Source organism: Venustampulla echinocandica (assembly GCF_003357145.1).
Source record: "Venustampulla echinocandica strain BP 5553 chromosome Unknown scaffold_13, whole genome shotgun sequence".
Lineage (NCBI taxonomy): Eukaryota > Fungi > Ascomycota > Leotiomycetes > Helotiales > Pleuroascaceae > Venustampulla > Venustampulla echinocandica.
In genome coordinates, this window is record NW_022474218.1 from 434,997 (window position 1) to 451,831 (window position 16,835).

Below are 16,835 nucleotides of genomic sequence, written 5' to 3' on the forward strand. Positions count from 1 at the left end.
AATACCTGAACACGAGTGACGTTAATAGAAAAGATTTCGGTTACGTAACTGTATCAATCTACAACCCGTCTCTAGGCGCTGAAGAAATAGAGACCGCTGGTGGCCAAGTTGGAGGAGGTGCTTAAGGGGCAGCTTGGCCCTGTTTGATCGAACGGACTGTAGTTTTCTGGATTGCTTGAGCTGTCTAGAATGCGAGTTTCTCTAGGTTTGGTTAAAGGGGCTTATAAACTGATGTTAATTGCAGGGGTTATAAGAAAGGAAAGCTAGGACCAATTTGTGAGTGATCGAATTTCATACGGTTTCACTCTCACATGGTTACTTCCGTCGCGCACAATGCATTTTATAGATAATTAGGAGTTACGTCACTTCGAGGCTTGTCTAAGCTTCTTTGCACTTGACCTTCGAAGGTTGGGCAAGTAGCTCCATGCCATAGTAGTACGTTAGATCAAAGTAGATAAAGGATCGAAAGCCAATGCAGGAGATTAGATTCTGTCTCTGCTAGTTTTCATCATCCTATGTTCTGCTTGAGTTTGGAGAACTGCGGGATCTAATTAACAGAATCAATCGTGATGGGGCTTCACAGACTCGCGCTAGCGGTGCTCGTCCTGGCATCTAGTAAGTTCGACCGAGTGGCTATAGGGCGACTGTCTGACCTGCAATCAAGCACCGGAGGTGATCCAGAAAACTCATGACCAGCTTCATGCTGGAGACATAAATCAGAAGCGGGATTTCGATACCTTTGAAGTCTTTAACCGGAAACGAAACGCCCATGCGTACATCATGTTGATTGTTTTCATCATTCTGTATCCCCTGGGCGCGATCTGTATACATCTACCTATTGAGCGCATTCCTTACTTAAAGAATACCTATCTTAAGAGGAAGGTTATGGCGATGCATGTCCCTATCCAAATGGTAGGCTTCGTCATGATGGTCGGCGGCATGGCGCTCGGGATCAGGATCGGTCACGATCTGGACTACATTGAGCATCCTGTGCATGCCCACGTGGTTATTGGCCTCATCGTCGTCTGCACTATTATCGTGTTCCAACCCATCATGGGTATCATTCAGCACCGGCATTTCAAGAAGAGAGGTGGCAAGAGTATCTTTGCCTACTTGCACCGATGGATAGGACGTGGTGCTATTGTCCTAGGCATGATCAACAGCGGTCTAGGCTTCCAGCTAGCCAAGACTAACGCGGTAGTTCCCGCCAGATGGTATATCTGGAGCTACGTCCTCCTCGGTGTTTTCGTATTCATATGGTGTGGTCTCGTTCTATACGACGGGTTTAAGATCAGAGGGGCGAGGGAGAGTTCAACGAGTTTGGAGAGAGACGTATAACTACTATATAAATCAGATTAAACTTTTCTTTTTTGCCGGTTCCGTTTTCTTATTTGGACGTGAGCATCTCCCCCTTTAACCTGAGCTAAGGGTGAGCATTCCTGAGCATACCTGATTTCGGCCTGAGTAACCTGAGCATGCACTGAGAGACCATTTTAGCTCCCAAAGGGGCTCGTTCTGGCTCCCTTAATGCTCGGTTACACGTTCCTCGTGTTGTCTCTACAATGGTATCGGAAATCAGCCGAACAGAATTTAGACTCCCACAGCTACTTCGGGGGAAAAAATAAATCGACGCGAATTCTAAATCGATATCAAAACAGTAGGTATAATTATTATTAACTTGTTTACATATATTTCTATGTTCTAGCTTCATTATAATAGAGAAAGTCTCTAAGATACGGTTTAGTAACCTTTTTAGAGCGATTTTAGATTTTAGGTAATTCGTAATTTTCCCCGAAGTAGCTGTAAGAGCCCGAAAAAAATATTACTGATTTCCGATACTATTGTAATTAGAGCAAGTTGTTAGGCTATAGGTTTGACTCGGACATATCGGAAATATCTCTAGAGCAAGTTGTTAGGCTATAAGTTTGACTCGGACATATCGGAAATATCTCTGCGTATGAATATATATATGAAGCCCGGAAGTTGAGCTCTCGAATATCGACCCTGCATTGAAACTTTCAAAGTATTTACCGGGATTTGAACATTTGTAAGTCGATTCTGTTATGGCGTTCAATCTTCCATCTCAACACCGCGCCCTCGTGCTCGAAAGCATCGAGGCTGGCTTTCAGCTTAAATCGGTTCCGACACCACAGCTGAGCGAAGGTAGCGCCATCGTTCGCATCGAAGTGTCTGGAGCATTATCGTACTTTCGCGAGATCTACAATGGAGAGCTCCGATACTCGTTTCCCACACCGATTGTGGGCGGTTTCAGCGCGATTGGCCACATCGTCGCACTCGGACCAGATGCAACGGTCCTGCAGCCCGGGCAACTCGTGTTTGTCGATTGCGTCGTTCGTGGACGGGATGACCCCAGCGCTCTTTTCCTAACGGCGATTCATGACGGAGGCAGTGATGCCAGTAAGAAACTGATGGGAGAAGTCTGGCGCGATGGAACACTCGCTGAGTTTGTCAAGGCGCCGCTGGAAAATTGCATCCCGCTTGACGAAACGAGGCTGTGTCAAGGTTTGGGCTATTCCGTCCAGGACTTGATGTATCTTTGCTACCTCCTAGTACCGTATGGCGGGCTACGGGATATCAAGCTCGAGCCGGGCGAGACAGTTGTTGTGTCTCCGGCGACTGGCGGTTTTGGTAGCGCGGGTGTGATGGTTGCAATTGCAATGGGCGCCAGGGTGATTGCTTTGGGTCGAAACGAGACTAAGCTGGCGAAATTGAAGGAGCATGTGAGGAGGGGAACACCTGGGGCAAATATTGAGACGGTGAAAGTGACCGGAGATGAGCGCGCGGACACTGCCGCAGTAGCAGCCTTTGGCAAGATCGATGCCGCATTGGACCTTTCACCGCACGGCGCTGCCAAATCGACCCACTTGAAGAGCGTTGTGAACGCGATGCGACAGAATGGAAGATGCAGTTTGATGGGCATGGCCGAGGTTTCCATACCAGCCTGGACGGTCGTTAGCAGTAACATTTCATTCCGTGGTAAGCTGATGTACGAAAGAGATGACATACTGCAGTTTATCAAGATGCTAGAAAGAGGCATGTTTCCAAAGGGAAAAGATTTTGTGACTACAAAGGCTTTTGGTCTGGAGAATTGGAAAGAAGGCTTCGAAACAGCAGCAGACTACATTGGTGTTGGTCAGACGGTAGTATTTACACCGTGATTTCCAAGAAGTCCTATAGATTGTATAGTGGTTAGCATTAGTCCAGACTAAGTTAAGACGTACTAGGCTTTTAGGTATACATGACCGTGCTTTCTTGTACAGTTGAGAGGAACCCAAAATCCATATCCTGTAGGTACGAGAAAACTTTCTATGCGTAGGCCTTTGTTTGTCATCGCAAAGGGAGGTCGATTGGGATCATAATCTCTCCTCACAATGTGTTTAGAGCCCGCAAACTCTGAAGGTGAGTGTGCAAGCAAACCTGATGGCCGCCATAGGATTTCAGTCCAAGCGAAAAGCGACTTACCCTCCGAACGCGATAAGATTTCCAACTGGAGTCTTCGAAAAGCCGTCATACCTTCAACATAATGTGGAGGCATATGCACAGAAAAGAGACCCATGAGGGAATACGCTCGATCTTCCACCCTGGTAGTCTCCCTCTTAGAAGCCCAGGACATCTTCTGCGCCACAGAAGCATCAGCATAATCTCGCAAATGCCGACAAGAGATGCCGGTGATAGAGGATATCAGGATTTCCATCTATTTCTTCGTCCCTATTTCTATCCACTCGCGGTCGTAGAATATAACAATCCGAGGGCCAATAAGTTCCTGGAGTGTCTATCCTCTTGTCTACCACTCCCAAGTCATAGCCTTACATCCGCCTTTGCACTTCGAGAAAAGGCCTCACCTCAGATTATTTTATTGCACTTAATATTACCTATTATATAGGGTAGATCTATTTTCATGAGGGTCCAGTTCGGGATCCCTGGGGGCCTGTTTAGGCTTCCCAGGGATCATCGCCAAAACTTGACAGAAATGAGATAACAAGGTCCTTAGTCTACATCCAGCCTAATTAGTTAAGGAGTTGAGAGATCAAATGCGTGAGTGAGTAGTGGGCACTGCTCAGGTTACTCAGGCAGCTCAGGTTGAGCTGGGTGAGGAGAGGGTGAGCCGAGGATGATTAACGCCTGAGGAGAAGCGGTCAGCTTACTAACCGACCTTGGGACAACGGCAAAAAAAGTTGTGTTCAACTACCAAAACAAGTCACTGCGAAGACCGCGTAGAGCTGGATTGTAGATAGTCCTCGATACATAGTAATGTTTGGAGGAGAACGTGTTTGAACTTATTGTAATACTTCTTGTTCTTTTCCTTTTATTAGTTATTTATATAGTAATATTTTTACTTTTACATATTTAAAGCTAGGTGTCGCATTGACGCCGAGGCATTTTTTCATGGAGAGGGCATCAGAAGGGGGGAAGCCCGGCATGGCGGGCGGAGCATCGGGTATTGTTGAACGATTGATATCTGGCGACATTATCAAGTCACCATGGTCTAGAGCTCAAGCTGATGAGAGTCGCAGAGACTTGACAGTTGAGAGTCACATATGTAACAGACTAGGCGACCATCCCCGACCGTACGTATTATCGCATGGGATCCCAAAGTGTGCTCTCTTACTATGGAATACATGCAGAATATCCGGAGGCGGAAAAAGGCGGTTGAATTGTGGTCGAACACACCATGATGCAGGGTGAAAACGGTGCTGTCGAAGGCCGGATTCTTATTGGGAGGAGCTGGTAGATTTCATCTCTTCGCAGATTGTCGTCCTGGATTTTTTCCCTCAACGAAGGCATCACAACCCTCATCCTCCACCAGCTCAGCACCGTCAAACTGGGGGAGATCATGCTTCGCTGTGTGATGTCCGTGTTCACCTATAATTTACTGACAAGCCTTGGATTGGGCCCGGGTTCAAGGGAGGCTGAGCACCTAGCAACCACTTCAGCGTGCATATGCTCTAATTCTAATCATCGATGATGATGATTTCTTTTTTGGCTTTCTTCTGGATTGTTAGAACATTGCTAATGTCGGCCACTTCGCGAGGACGCTTGAGATTGCTTTCAGCCTTGATGACGACGGGTAAAGTGGAAGAAGGTGGTGTTGGCAATCGTGAAGAAGATGTAGGTGATGCCTGGGTGTCTTGTAGAAGAGGTGGGCGTTCTATAAGCTTTTGCTTAGCTTTCCTAGCAGTTGAAGATACAACAGGAAGTCTAGCTGAGGCCTTATTTGGCATTGCGGCTACCCATTTGTTAAGGGCCTTGATTTGGTTGCGGCAGCTTTCGGAATCCGTGGTTCGCCACTTCTTGTAAACATCTTTCCAACGATTTGAGCTATTTTTACCCCGCGAGGCCATGTACAGTACATTGAGTCCAGATACTTTCCGTAAAGCCTTTCGCAGTCGCTGTTGCTCTGTATCCTCAGCGAGACCTGGAATGACGTAAATACACAGAGATGAATTCGAGAAGTACATTTCGCGTGCTACCAGAACAGACTGCTCTGTAGTTTCAGGTTCAGAATTTGGGAAGTATGATGCAACGGTCGAACCGGTGGAACTCCCAGTCAGCGAGCTCCATTGGTGCGAGACTCGAAGAAATGACTCCGATGGCTCCTCTGAATTCTTCTCACACCAATCATATACCCTATCTACTACCTCGTATGTCTTCTTTTCGCCCCACCCGTTCGGAGCGTAAGTGGCATCAACGAACTCGAAGGTAGGACAAGAATTTGACGATGAAGTACCAGCACTTGTATGTAATTTCTGTCTTTTTGATGCCAACGCCGATGCGAGGTTTTCTTGAATAGTCTGGTTCTTTAAGGCACTGATCAAGGCTTCTGCATTGCCCTTCCCAATTCTTCTGGCATATTTGAAAGCATGAGGGGGACCTTTTTGTTGAGTATAGTCTTTAGCTTTACTTAACGCTTCCTCGTCGAATGCGACACAATAGATAATTCTTTGCAGCTCCCAGGACCACGTCACATCTGCGTGATAAACGATGGATGCGAAAAGCCGTGTTTCCGAGATATGCCCAGTTTTCTTCGGCCTAGTTTTGTTCGTCCAGACCTCTTCAATCCTGTCGAGTACATCTTCTGACACCAAAGTGGTGCCATAACCCAGAACACTGTGAGCCTGCCTAGCAAGCTGCTTAACAGTGCATCGCTTGGGCACAGATGAGAAAAGTGCATCGATATTTTCTTTCGTTACGAAAAGGCATCGAAATACGTTCTGGACGATACACGCTGGGCGGAAAACACAAAAGTCCGTATCGTGACTTGCCCACTTCATGAGACTCAGTTCTTCGTCTGTTACCACTTCTGCATCATCCTCAAGAGCGGCTCCCCAATCCTCGATAGTCCTGGGCTGCTTTGGACGTGCAAGTGAGAAAATGTCACTGTCCGTGTCGATTCTGCTCAAGTCATCATTGCGGGTGTGATCATCCTCCTCAGCAGGCTCGTTTGCGAGGATTTTTAATTGAGAGATCAAGGAAGGCTTGTATATATCGCGAGCCCAGTCGAATATGTAGTCAATGATCAGAAGTAGCTGAAGCGTGCTTTCTACGTCGTTCAATTGACCAGTCCAAAGAGTTACAATCTCCTAAAACTAGTTAGCAATGTAGCATACTACAGCAGCAGCAGAACTTACGTATGATGGCCCACCAGTCTTATGCAAGGTATAGCAGCCCGATAGACGCCAGTCTTCACCTCTATATGCGATATACCAGACCAAAGGACCCCCATACTCCAGGGTCATTTGAGACTTCCTTTGCAAGTCTTCCTGTATTTTCAACGTTTTCAAAATTGGCAAGGCGGTCTGTATATTGCAATCTTCGAACGACCCTCCCTTTTTTGATTTTGCCTCGATAATCAGGAATGGGAAGAGAAGAGAGTTCCCCTTGTGATTCAAGACAGTGCTCTGTATCGTTTCACCTATAGCCTCCAGGCCAGTTTCGTTTTCTGCTCCTCTAGATCCAGCCATAAGATTATGTTTTTCAAGTCTGCGACAGAAGCTTGCCGTTTCTTGAAATCCGAGGATGCGGTCAGGCCGTCTTCTCTTGGGGGTTTCCTCAGAATGATTTTCTAAGGAATCGTAGGAGGTCATTTCGTCTGCTCGGCTTGAGAAGATTTTGTTTCTGTGTGCATCGTCAGTACGTAACAAGAACACTGACTCTGTCTAAAAGCTTACACGTGTGATGACCTCTCTCCCGGCAGACACTGACACGGTCGACGGTCTGGTCGCCGATCTGCCAGACTCTTGGCGATGCGACCTGGAAACTCTACCTCTGCTTCTACTTCTGATCTCCATAATCGTCCCTTGCAGGCTAGAGATGGGCTTCGGATCTCAAATCAGACAGGCAAGGTAAAGTTTACACAACCTAAACTTACCACTCAATAGTCATATTGAAACGCGCAAGAACTTTCTGCTCCAATCTTAGGCGCACTTCCATCTCGGTAGTCGCATCTTCTATGAGAGCCGCCGCGATTGCAACGATCTCCCTTGCACGGTTCGCCGTTTCATTCCTCCAGACGGCTCGTTCAAGCGGTACTCCTGGGCCGATTGGATGGAAGGTAGAGATATCGACTCTTCTACAGGATCTGATTTTCTGAAACGTCTTGAATAGGTGCTTTGGAAATTGATCTGGCAGAATGGCTGTCACGAAAACTATTCCGAGCTCCTTCAAGTGTTGCTTTTCTTTTCGCTTGTCGCTCATCGTGTATAGCACGAGGGCGACGATCGCTATTATTTAAAAAGAAAGGAAATAAAGTAAGGCAGAGATGAAGTGGGGAAGTAGAACAAGGGGCTATACGTAGGTATATACACGATTGCTAGAGGCAGTGCATCTTCCAATTCTGGAACCAACAAATTGTGGCGCAGATGTGCAACCCTTAAGGCAGGGTCGTTGTTCAAGGCTGTGCAAAAGGTCGTGAAGTACAACGCCGACATTTTTGGAAGCTACATATCTTCGAGCCCCTACAACCCCCAAAAGGTGGGGGACTCGGAAATACTATTGGCGCGGTAGAGACCCCTCAACCGGTATTGCAACGTCGACTCGTCGTCTCAAAATCCTACCGATCTCATTCCATTCCGGCACTTGCAAGTTGGCCTGGCCGATATTTCGCAGCAGAGTTGTTCCGCATCTAAACCCCATTCGCATTCACGTGTTATAAGGTCAAGTGACCTGGCTAAGTTCATTTATATCCATGTTTTTGATCTGCGTTGCGCCCTGAGGATTCGATATTATGGCCTTCGATCCGGCTCCCGGATAGGATGACGGCCGATCTCCCCTGAAGAAATATTTTCGCTGGTTGGAGCGCGTATAAGCAAGGCTGGAAATAATTCCTCTCAGCGTTTGGTGCATGTCGTGGATCAGGAAACCCATATTGTACCTGTGTGTTTGCGCTCTTGGCCAAGGTCCGGAAAGTATCCCACCTATGTTGCTATGACGAATATATCATGTACTGTACACGGAATAGAGGGGTATCAGATGCCTCACAACTCTACTACCTCCGCACCTAATTTATTCCTTTAGGCATAGAAAACCTCCGTTCACCGAAGTATGGGAGGGGCACTTCTAGGCTTAGCGTAATTTGGCCTAGATGAGTGTGTTATACTCCACCAATTCAAGATGGAAGCTGTTGTAGCTGCGTATCTAGTGGGGAAAGCTCCAAATATAAATATACCTGAGCATCGCCATGTTTCGTCTGTTGGTCATCTCAATGCTCGGCCAGTCTTGAGCAGAAAATCGTGAAAATCGTGATGTTGTATTCATCTTGTGCTGTTTTGTTTGCTACCGCCGTCCATGCCATTACCGTCTCCGTCTCGGGCACTGGGGGCGTTACCTCGTCGCCTTTGCTATATGGATTGATGTTTGAAGATATAAATAATTCTGGCGATGGAGGGCTGTGGGTATTCCCTTTCTCTCAAATACACAGAGAGGTTTCTAACTCTGAATATTTTCAGCTACGCCGAGTTGATTAAGAATCGTGGATTTCAGGGCGATTCCTTGACAGCTGCTTCACTATCGCCGTGGACTGCAGTCGGAGGTGCAACCCTGACCCTCCAAAGCACATCTCCCCTGTCCAGCGCTCTTCCCCAGTCTGTCAATGTGAAAGGCAAAGCAAATACTGCAATTGGTATATCTAATCCCGGATACTGGGGAATTGAGGTGAAGCCTCAAACATACACTGGAAGCTTTTACGTCATGGGCTCTTATTCCGGCCTTTTCACAGCAAACCTTCAAGCAGCATCTGGGGGAAAGGTATATGCACAAGCCAACATCACCTCGGAGTCAAAGAAAGGTTCATGGACAAAGCATACTTTCACTCTCAAGCCCCCCTCAGCAGCACCCGATACCAACAACGTATTTAGCTTGAGTTTTACCCCAACCAGCTCCTCACAGACTCTGAATTTCAACCTTATTAGTCTATTCCCTCCCACATACAACAACAGACCAAACGGTATGAGACCAGATCTAATGAACGCTCTCAAGGACCTGAATCCCAGCTTCCTGAGACTTCCCGGCGGAAACAACCTAGAAGGTGGCTCCTCCGGAAATGAATGGAAGTGGGAGAAAACACTCGGCGATCTCACTGAAAGGCCTGGCAGAACGGGAGATTGGGGATACTATAATACCGATGGTATTGGCATTATTGAGTATTTACTGGTAAGTTCAACCTGGGAAGCTAGCACCATGGTATGCTTATAAATATTTAGTGGTGTCAAGACTTAGACGTAGAGCCAGTCCTCGGTGTCTTTGCTGGCATGAATTTGAATGGGGATCTAGTACCCGAGTCATCTCTACAAACTTATGTGCAAGATTCGCTCAATGAGCTCGAATTTCTCATGGGAAGTGCTTCTACCACTTATGGCAAGAAACGGATTGCGTTGGGATATCCAGAACCTTTCCCAATCAAATATGTCGAGGTAAGCCCCTTAACATGCCACTTCCAATCTTTGTGATAAGTCTTATTATGCAGGTCGGCAACGAAGATAATTTGAACAATGGGCTCGCGTCTTATAACTCATACCGCTTCGCCATGTTCCACAACGCCATCATTGAGAAGTATCCAGACATGAAAATTATTGCTTCCACTACCGAGTGGAAACCCCAGATTGGAAATTCTATTGGGGATGCCCACGAGTATAATGTACGGTGAACCCAGGCTGCGCCGTATTAACTTATCATGCCATGCTAACACATAATCCTTCATAGACGCCGGATATCTTTGCCAGCGAATTCCACAAATTTGACAAGGTGACCAAAGAACACATGACGCTGGTAGGCGAATACGCCGCTGTGCAGGCCAATCTACGGACTAATACGAGCACTGATTGGGATGCGCCATTTGTGGATCATCCGTGGTGGATTGGAGCTGTTTCTGAAGCAATTTATGAACTTGGTGCCGAGCGCAACAGCGACAGGGTCATCGGATTGAGCTATGCTCCTCTGCTACAAAATATGGATAGTCATCAGTGGCATGTGAGTTTAAAGAAGCGTTTTGTAATGCCAGGACATACACTTACATGTTATAAATAGCCTGATCTTATTTCCTTCAATGCTGACACTTCCAAAACAACGCTATCTACCAGCTATGAACGGATCAAGGTACATATACAAGGTTTTCCCGTACAGTTTTCCTAGCTAACCCAGAGCCCAGCTCTTCTCGAACAATCGCTTCACAGCCGTTCTGCCCATGACTTCCTCGGCTGCATTTGGCCCCGCATATTACGTCGCTGGAATCAATGACGATACCGACATGTATATCTTCAAGGCCGCAGTGTACAATACAACCTCGGAGGTTCCATTCACGCTGAGCTTTCCTGGAACGACAGAAGGTAGGACGGCTCGGTTGACGCTGCTTACGGCTCCCGGTGGCGCTTACGCAATGAATACTTTTGGTGGACCCAATGCTGTCGATACCAATGTGTCGACGATTACTGCTTCTGGCTCCGGGTTTTCGTTCTCGTTGCCACAATGGAGTATTGCTGTTTTGACTACAGGAAGAAGATAAATAGGTTTAGGATAAGGAGCGTCGGCCAGTTCTCGTTCAGAAAACAATTATAGATTAAGCAGTGAGCACCGTCTAATGTTAACCTTGCTTTCTCAATTATATGCTCATGAAAAATTATACTACGGTACTAAATATTTGGGCGACTTTTATATTTTCCTCAACCCCCCTTTCGACTTTAAGTTCTATCTATCGATTAGCTGCGTGGTAGCGGTGGAATTCGACCTGCGAATAGCCTTACATTGAGACTGTGGAAGGGACGTGGTGGAGAGGGGTGCGGAGGATGGCCGGGGTATCGGAGGTTATGACCAATGCTCCTTAATTAGTCAGATCTTACGAGATATGGAAGGGCGATGCCGGAGCTAGGCGGACGTTCGAGGACGTGGGGCCCTTAAGAGGCACGTATTATCAGCTAGAAACGGCCGTAAATGTAGGTACGTAAAGCCCGCATCTTATCCTCCGCGAAATCACACCCTTTCACTGACACCATACTCGACATAGAACTAGGACCACCACAGGTAATGGAAATTATTCAACCCAGAGACTCAAAGAGTGCACACTGGAGAATCGGAGATACTGGGACATGGAGCGAACAGAACAAGAGCTGGGAACTCACGTCAGCGAAGCCGACGGGCTTCATCCACGGAGGAACAATTCCAAAAGCGGGGTTAATAAACATCGGAGATTGGCTTGTAAACTGCTGGCCTTGAATATATATTTCGTCAAGGCCCGCCACCATTCATGTTTCCTCGGTTCAGAAGCACTTCCGTTCACTTGATCACGAATCCGACAGTCAGTCTCAAAACCCCAAAGCACATATCTTGGAACCAAATCAAGAATCTCTCCAAGATGTCGTACTCAACAACAATCCCTTTTGCTCCCGAGCTACTCGGGCCTCTCAAAGCGGTAGCGGGTCCACCTGGTCAACCACCGATATTAAAAGAAGGCATTCAAGATCGGCGCGATTTGACGGAGCCTTTTTCAGCACCAGAAAACGTATTTAAAGACCCCCATCTCGTGCACGAGGATACTACCATTCCGGGGCCAGATGGAAACACCATCGAGGTCACCATCGTCAAAAAGAAAGATCAAGCTCCGGGGCTGCGCCCCGGGATCTTTTACCTCCATGGAGGCGGCCTGATTCTAGGCAAGAGGACTTTCCTGCTTCAATCAACATTCCCGTGGATCAAGGAATTAGATACCGTCCTTATTACTCCAGAGTATCGGCTCGCACCTGAAAACCAACACCCGGCCATGGTGGAGGATTGCTATGCAGCGCTGAAATGGGTCGTCGAGAACACGTCGAAGTTGGGCATTGATCCCAACAAGCTGATGATTGCGGGCCATTCCGCAGGCGGCGGTCTTGCTGCTGGCACCACACTTCTAGCCCGAGACCGCAAGTTGCCAGTCAAATTGTGTGCGCAGCTGTTATGTTACCCTATGCTGGATGATCGTAGAATTACGGTTTCGAGTAGACAGTTCGATGACGTGGGGACTTGGAAAGGGAATCTAAACGATTTAGCTTGGAGCTGTGTGCTTGATGGCAAAAAAGACCGGGAAGACGTGATATATGCTGCTCCCGCAAGAGCAACGGATTTGTCCGGACTTCCAACTACGTGGATTGATGTTGGTGCGGCGGAACCTTTTAGGGACGAGGACGTAGCGTATGCGACGAAGCTTTGGGAGTGTGGGGTGCAGACTGAACTTCATGTTTGGGCTGGAGGTGATAGCATTCCCTTTCGTTCCCCCATCACCTCATTCCCCCTTAAAAGATTGAAAAATCACTGACCTGCAAAACAGCTTTCCACGGTTATGATCTCTTCGCTCCAGAGAGTGAGGTTGCTGCTGCAGGTCACGCTGCGAGAATGAGTTGGTTGAAGAGAGTTCTGGACTATTCGCCTCCTGTTACGGTTACTGTGACTGCTGCGCTCTAAATTGCAAGTCCATTATCATTATTTAATTCATATAGAATATAAATCGCTGAACCGGATGCTACGCCTGTTGTGCATTGCATTGCATTGCATTGCATTCATATTTCATATAACCTCTTAAAGCTTCCTCAGAAGAAATGCATCCCTGAATCACCAAACTCCATCTTTGGAAAGCACTATACCAGCCCAGTATCTAAATAAACATGGCTCTAATTGGAGCATCGTAGGAAAGGTGTAACAATCTCAAAACTATACTAAATAACCTATCTTACTCTTATTATTCAATGATATTATTTTTCTCCCAAATTTCCATCACGCTAGATTGTCCATCTCGCCACGTTAGTTCGATTTAATGCCTACCGCGCCATATTATTGTTATTAACTAATATTTCACGGCTCTCGCTACCATCCATCAAGCTGCTGAAATGTAAGACTGCAGTTCAGCCTTGGTTATCGATTTCTCTTTTCCTAACGATATTATACAAATCAGTACCTCATCCCTCAATTTCGTCGGGATATTCCAGGTGCATTATTTCATGGATATAGCAATTTGGACTATATAAGTTTAATTATGTGATCAGATCCGTAGAAATCATAACCCTTGGGAAGATACAAGGGTTCGTACACAATAGGCCTTTGTCAAGATCGAGTAAGTACGTCAAATTACTGTAAAGCACGAAGGAACCAGGATAGTCTAGTTATAAGTACTTGATGGGGTGGCATGAATCATGAATCTAGCCACAAGAATTACCCAGCGCCAATGTGATTCTAAATTCCTTGAGTCTGAAAAGTATTTCCTCACGAAGTCAACAGAGTTTCTCTTCGTCTAGCTGACATCGGCGAGATAGAGCGGTAGGGAGTTTCCGGTATTACTGATCCCATATTGCTGGTTCCGGCCTTCCATCTACCCGTCTATAGAGACCTCAGTATATTTCAAAGCCCGCTTCACAACATCCAGCAGCATTGCAGTTGGCTCCATGCCAACGCTTACGCGGACTAGATATTCCTCTACGCCATATTGTGCGGCCTATTTAATTGAGGGTATTAGTGAATATACTTTTCGCTCCTAGAGATACAGTTGGTTATTCATACCCATTGCAGTTCATTATAATGAGCGAATATAGTGTAAGCACACGCAATTGTAAAATTGGTCCCTAGAGTCGGTCCTTTAGCAACATCCAAGCGATCATGAAATGTTATCGCATCTGTAATCCTCTTGAATTTTATGGCTAGAAGATACCCATAACCACCATCTGGCCTTCGACACTGGTCAAAATTCTGTTTGGTTCTACTCAATGATGGATAAAAGACTTGCTCAGTACTTGGATGATTGTGTAGAAGCTCGGCCATCAGTTGGGCATTTCTGTTGGTGGCTTTGACACGCTGGGCATAGTTGTGGCTATTGCGTTCCATGATAATGGCATCGGAAGGGAAGTATGTGTCCACAAATATTGCATCCAATGCCTCGCGAATTGCATCATGTTGCTTAGACCGCGGATTGACAGTTGCTCTACACCCTCAGTCAGAACAGCCTTGAGGAGAGCGGATCATACAATTCTTACGTCCCACCCATGACATTACATCCTCCACTAAACAGCTTCGTCAAACTCGTGACAATCACATCAACATACGGTATGAGGTCGCAGTTCGCGGATGTCCCGATCGTATCGTCACATACCACCACGAAGTCGTATCGATCTGCTAGCTTGCGAATTCGTTTAAGATCCGGCGACTTAAGTAAGGGATTTGTAGGAACTTCGCAAAACAAGGTCAATATCGTAGTCCCGCTCTCTAATAAAGCTTCTAGCTCGTCGAGTTCCGCGACGGTACCATGGCCGTATAATATTGCGTCCTGTGGTCCAAAGGTCGAGAGAATTTTGAATGTGTCGACATATCCAAATCCATAGCAAATAGTTTTCTTTAGGAGTTCGTTAGCAATGCTTTAACAGCCAATAATTCATATACGCTAAATGGTGCTCAGAAATATGAAAGCCTACCTTATGGGATGGAAAAGCAATAAGCAATGCACGGTAAATGTCAAAGATGGCCTTCATCCCTGCAGGATATAGAAAGACATCTGAAGAGGAAACTATCACGGACTCGTTCGATGCCAGATGCGCTACACGCTGACAGATAGTGGCCTTCTCTTTCCACGCTTCTTTTCCATGATCTAACGAGGTAGAAGTTGTCTTTTCACCGGTCCCCAGGTTACCATTGCCGTTGACGGCTTCGAGATCCTTCCTTACTTTATCCGCGTTATCGCTGGGCTGGTGTGTACCGCCATCTACTCTTTCCATGCCGCCTGCAGTAATCAGAGATAGACAGAGTTCAGCTCGACGACTCGAGATACCTTCTCCGGTATGCTGCCAGAACTTTTTGGCATAGGGGAAATTCTCGGGGCTGAACAAAACAGCATGTATACTAGTCCATTTGCCAGTGAGAGTGCTCTCCCATTTGGGGACGACATGCATAGTCTGCAACTGGGGATCCTGGTCTTGGAATGGGTCAGATGAGGGTGACAAAGAAAACAATTTTGGAACGCTTCTAGAGCTACTTTACTTACGGTACTTTGATATGTAAGCCGCGCATCTCTCCGCTACATCACTGGTTGGAAAGAGCATCGCAAGAAGGGTTGATGATTCAACCCCGTATTTCTTAACCACCAAGGAAGCAAGGTGTGTGATCATTGGATGAATAAAGAACCTTTAACTCATGAGAAAGTGATAATTTTCCATTAATGGACATATTGACTACTGACCGTGGATATCCTATCAAGTATATTAGCACCCTAATTGGAGATAAAAAGAAGTTTTAAGCTGTACCGGATTTCATTTTGTTGATCACATCTGGCTTGCGGGTCGCCCATCCTCTGCCAGGGACAAAACAGCGATCAGTACTCGACCCTTTACCTCTTCAGAGCAGAGTAACGACCAACTCACAAACTAGCTTCCCATGTTGGCAATGAAACGCTCACGGCCTGATACACCATAAATATAAATCCCTGGAGAAAGAGGGGGTTGAGATCACTCACATGTACATCCCCCTCTGGTATCGTATGGCCGAGTCTAATCGGAGCCGGCCATTTGCGGGAAGTCTCAGAACCGTCAATATCTTCTCCATCCATGATGACTATGTCTTCTGTCAAGCAAGGAGTAAACTCGACAAGTTGAGGTCAAATTTTGACCTGGGAGGGAATAATCGAAAACCAGTGAAGCTTGATGATTGGGCTGCAGTTGCAAACGCATACAGAAGTATTCCACGCTTAAGAACCTCAGATCCTGCCTCTTGGGGACTAGATTCCACAGATTCTGCGGATTTCAACACAATTTTACATCTGAATGAAGCAAGAATCCACCAGCTATGCAGGTATGTCTCACATCCGTCAGCGCGACCCTTTGCAAACTCCCCAGTGATCTACACGCTACATGGAGGTAGAAGACTAACAAATTCAATCCCATATAACAAGGAAGAAGGTGTTGCTCAATATGAACTGGAGTGATGTGATGTGCTGCCCAGAGAAATCCTCATGATGGAACGAGACTGATGCCAGAGTTGACCCGAGTCCCGCCATCGCGCCTTCCCGCCATTGTGGCAGATGACGAACCGGAGAGTTAAAGTTCGCGACGAGGTGAGTTAGGGGAGGGAACTGCGATCGATTGATCGGCACTGCTTTGAAACTAGTGACAAGACGTGCGACGGCGCTGGCTCGGGTGCCATTCGATCTGATGTCTAGTGTACAATACTACATCGCTAGGTTGGCCAGCAGAATAGATTGAGATTGAGCTCTAGTAGCAGAGATCAAAACAAAGGAGTTAAGATTGCCATGCTATAGTAAGGTCGAAATCGACTTGAGCTCCCAACACTTAATGATTTTATTTTAACCTACATTT

General features: G+C 46.6%; 6 protein-coding genes across 6 annotated transcripts; 4 read left to right on the top strand and 2 right to left on the bottom strand.

Moving 5' to 3' along the window:
- Positions 1-909: 909 nt before the first annotated feature.
- Positions 910-1,338, top strand: BP5553_10133 (uncharacterized protein; the record flags this gene model as incomplete). The annotated part of the gene is made up of 1 exon (XM_032018756.1): positions 910-1,338. One exon carries the CDS (start codon positions 910-912, stop codon positions 1,336-1,338), a length of 429 nt encoding a protein of 142 aa, XP_031865164.1.
- Positions 1,339-2,063: 725 nt separating this feature from the next.
- Positions 2,064-3,179, top strand: BP5553_10134 (GroES-like protein; the record flags this gene model as incomplete). Its single annotated transcript, XM_032018757.1, has 1 exon — positions 2,064-3,179. One exon carries the CDS (start codon positions 2,064-2,066, stop codon positions 3,177-3,179), a length of 1,116 nt encoding a protein of 371 aa, XP_031865165.1.
- Positions 3,180-4,973: 1,794 nt separating this feature from the next.
- BP5553_10135 (Uncharacterized protein) lies at positions 4,974-7,716 on the bottom strand (the record flags this gene model as incomplete). Its single annotated transcript, XM_032018758.1, has 4 exons — positions 4,974-6,602; positions 6,651-7,137; positions 7,191-7,337; positions 7,391-7,716. 4 exons carry the CDS (start codon positions 7,714-7,716, stop codon positions 4,974-4,976), a joined length of 2,589 nt encoding a protein of 862 aa, XP_031865166.1.
- A 1,046-nt stretch (positions 7,717-8,762) lies between these two features.
- Positions 8,763-11,017, top strand: BP5553_10136 (Uncharacterized protein; the record flags this gene model as incomplete). Its single annotated transcript, XM_032018759.1, has 7 exons — positions 8,763-8,908; positions 8,967-9,669; positions 9,720-9,929; positions 9,983-10,153; positions 10,219-10,485; positions 10,543-10,611; positions 10,664-11,017. 7 exons carry the CDS (start codon positions 8,763-8,765, stop codon positions 11,015-11,017), a joined length of 1,920 nt encoding a protein of 639 aa, XP_031865167.1.
- Positions 11,018-11,863: 846 nt separating this feature from the next.
- On the top strand, positions 11,864-12,948 carry BP5553_10137 (uncharacterized protein; the record flags this gene model as incomplete). Its single annotated transcript, XM_032018760.1, has 2 exons — positions 11,864-12,737; positions 12,815-12,948. 2 exons carry the CDS (start codon positions 11,864-11,866, stop codon positions 12,946-12,948), a joined length of 1,008 nt encoding a protein of 335 aa, XP_031865168.1.
- A 901-nt stretch (positions 12,949-13,849) lies between these two features.
- On the bottom strand, positions 13,850-16,069 carry BP5553_10138 (uncharacterized protein; the record flags this gene model as incomplete). The annotated part of the gene is made up of 8 exons (XM_032018761.1): positions 13,850-13,972; positions 14,038-14,455; positions 14,508-14,863; positions 14,943-15,439; positions 15,509-15,648; positions 15,704-15,713; positions 15,768-15,814; positions 15,885-16,069. 8 exons carry the CDS (start codon positions 16,067-16,069, stop codon positions 13,850-13,852), a joined length of 1,776 nt encoding a protein of 591 aa, XP_031865169.1.
- Positions 16,070-16,835: the final 766 nt, after the last annotated feature.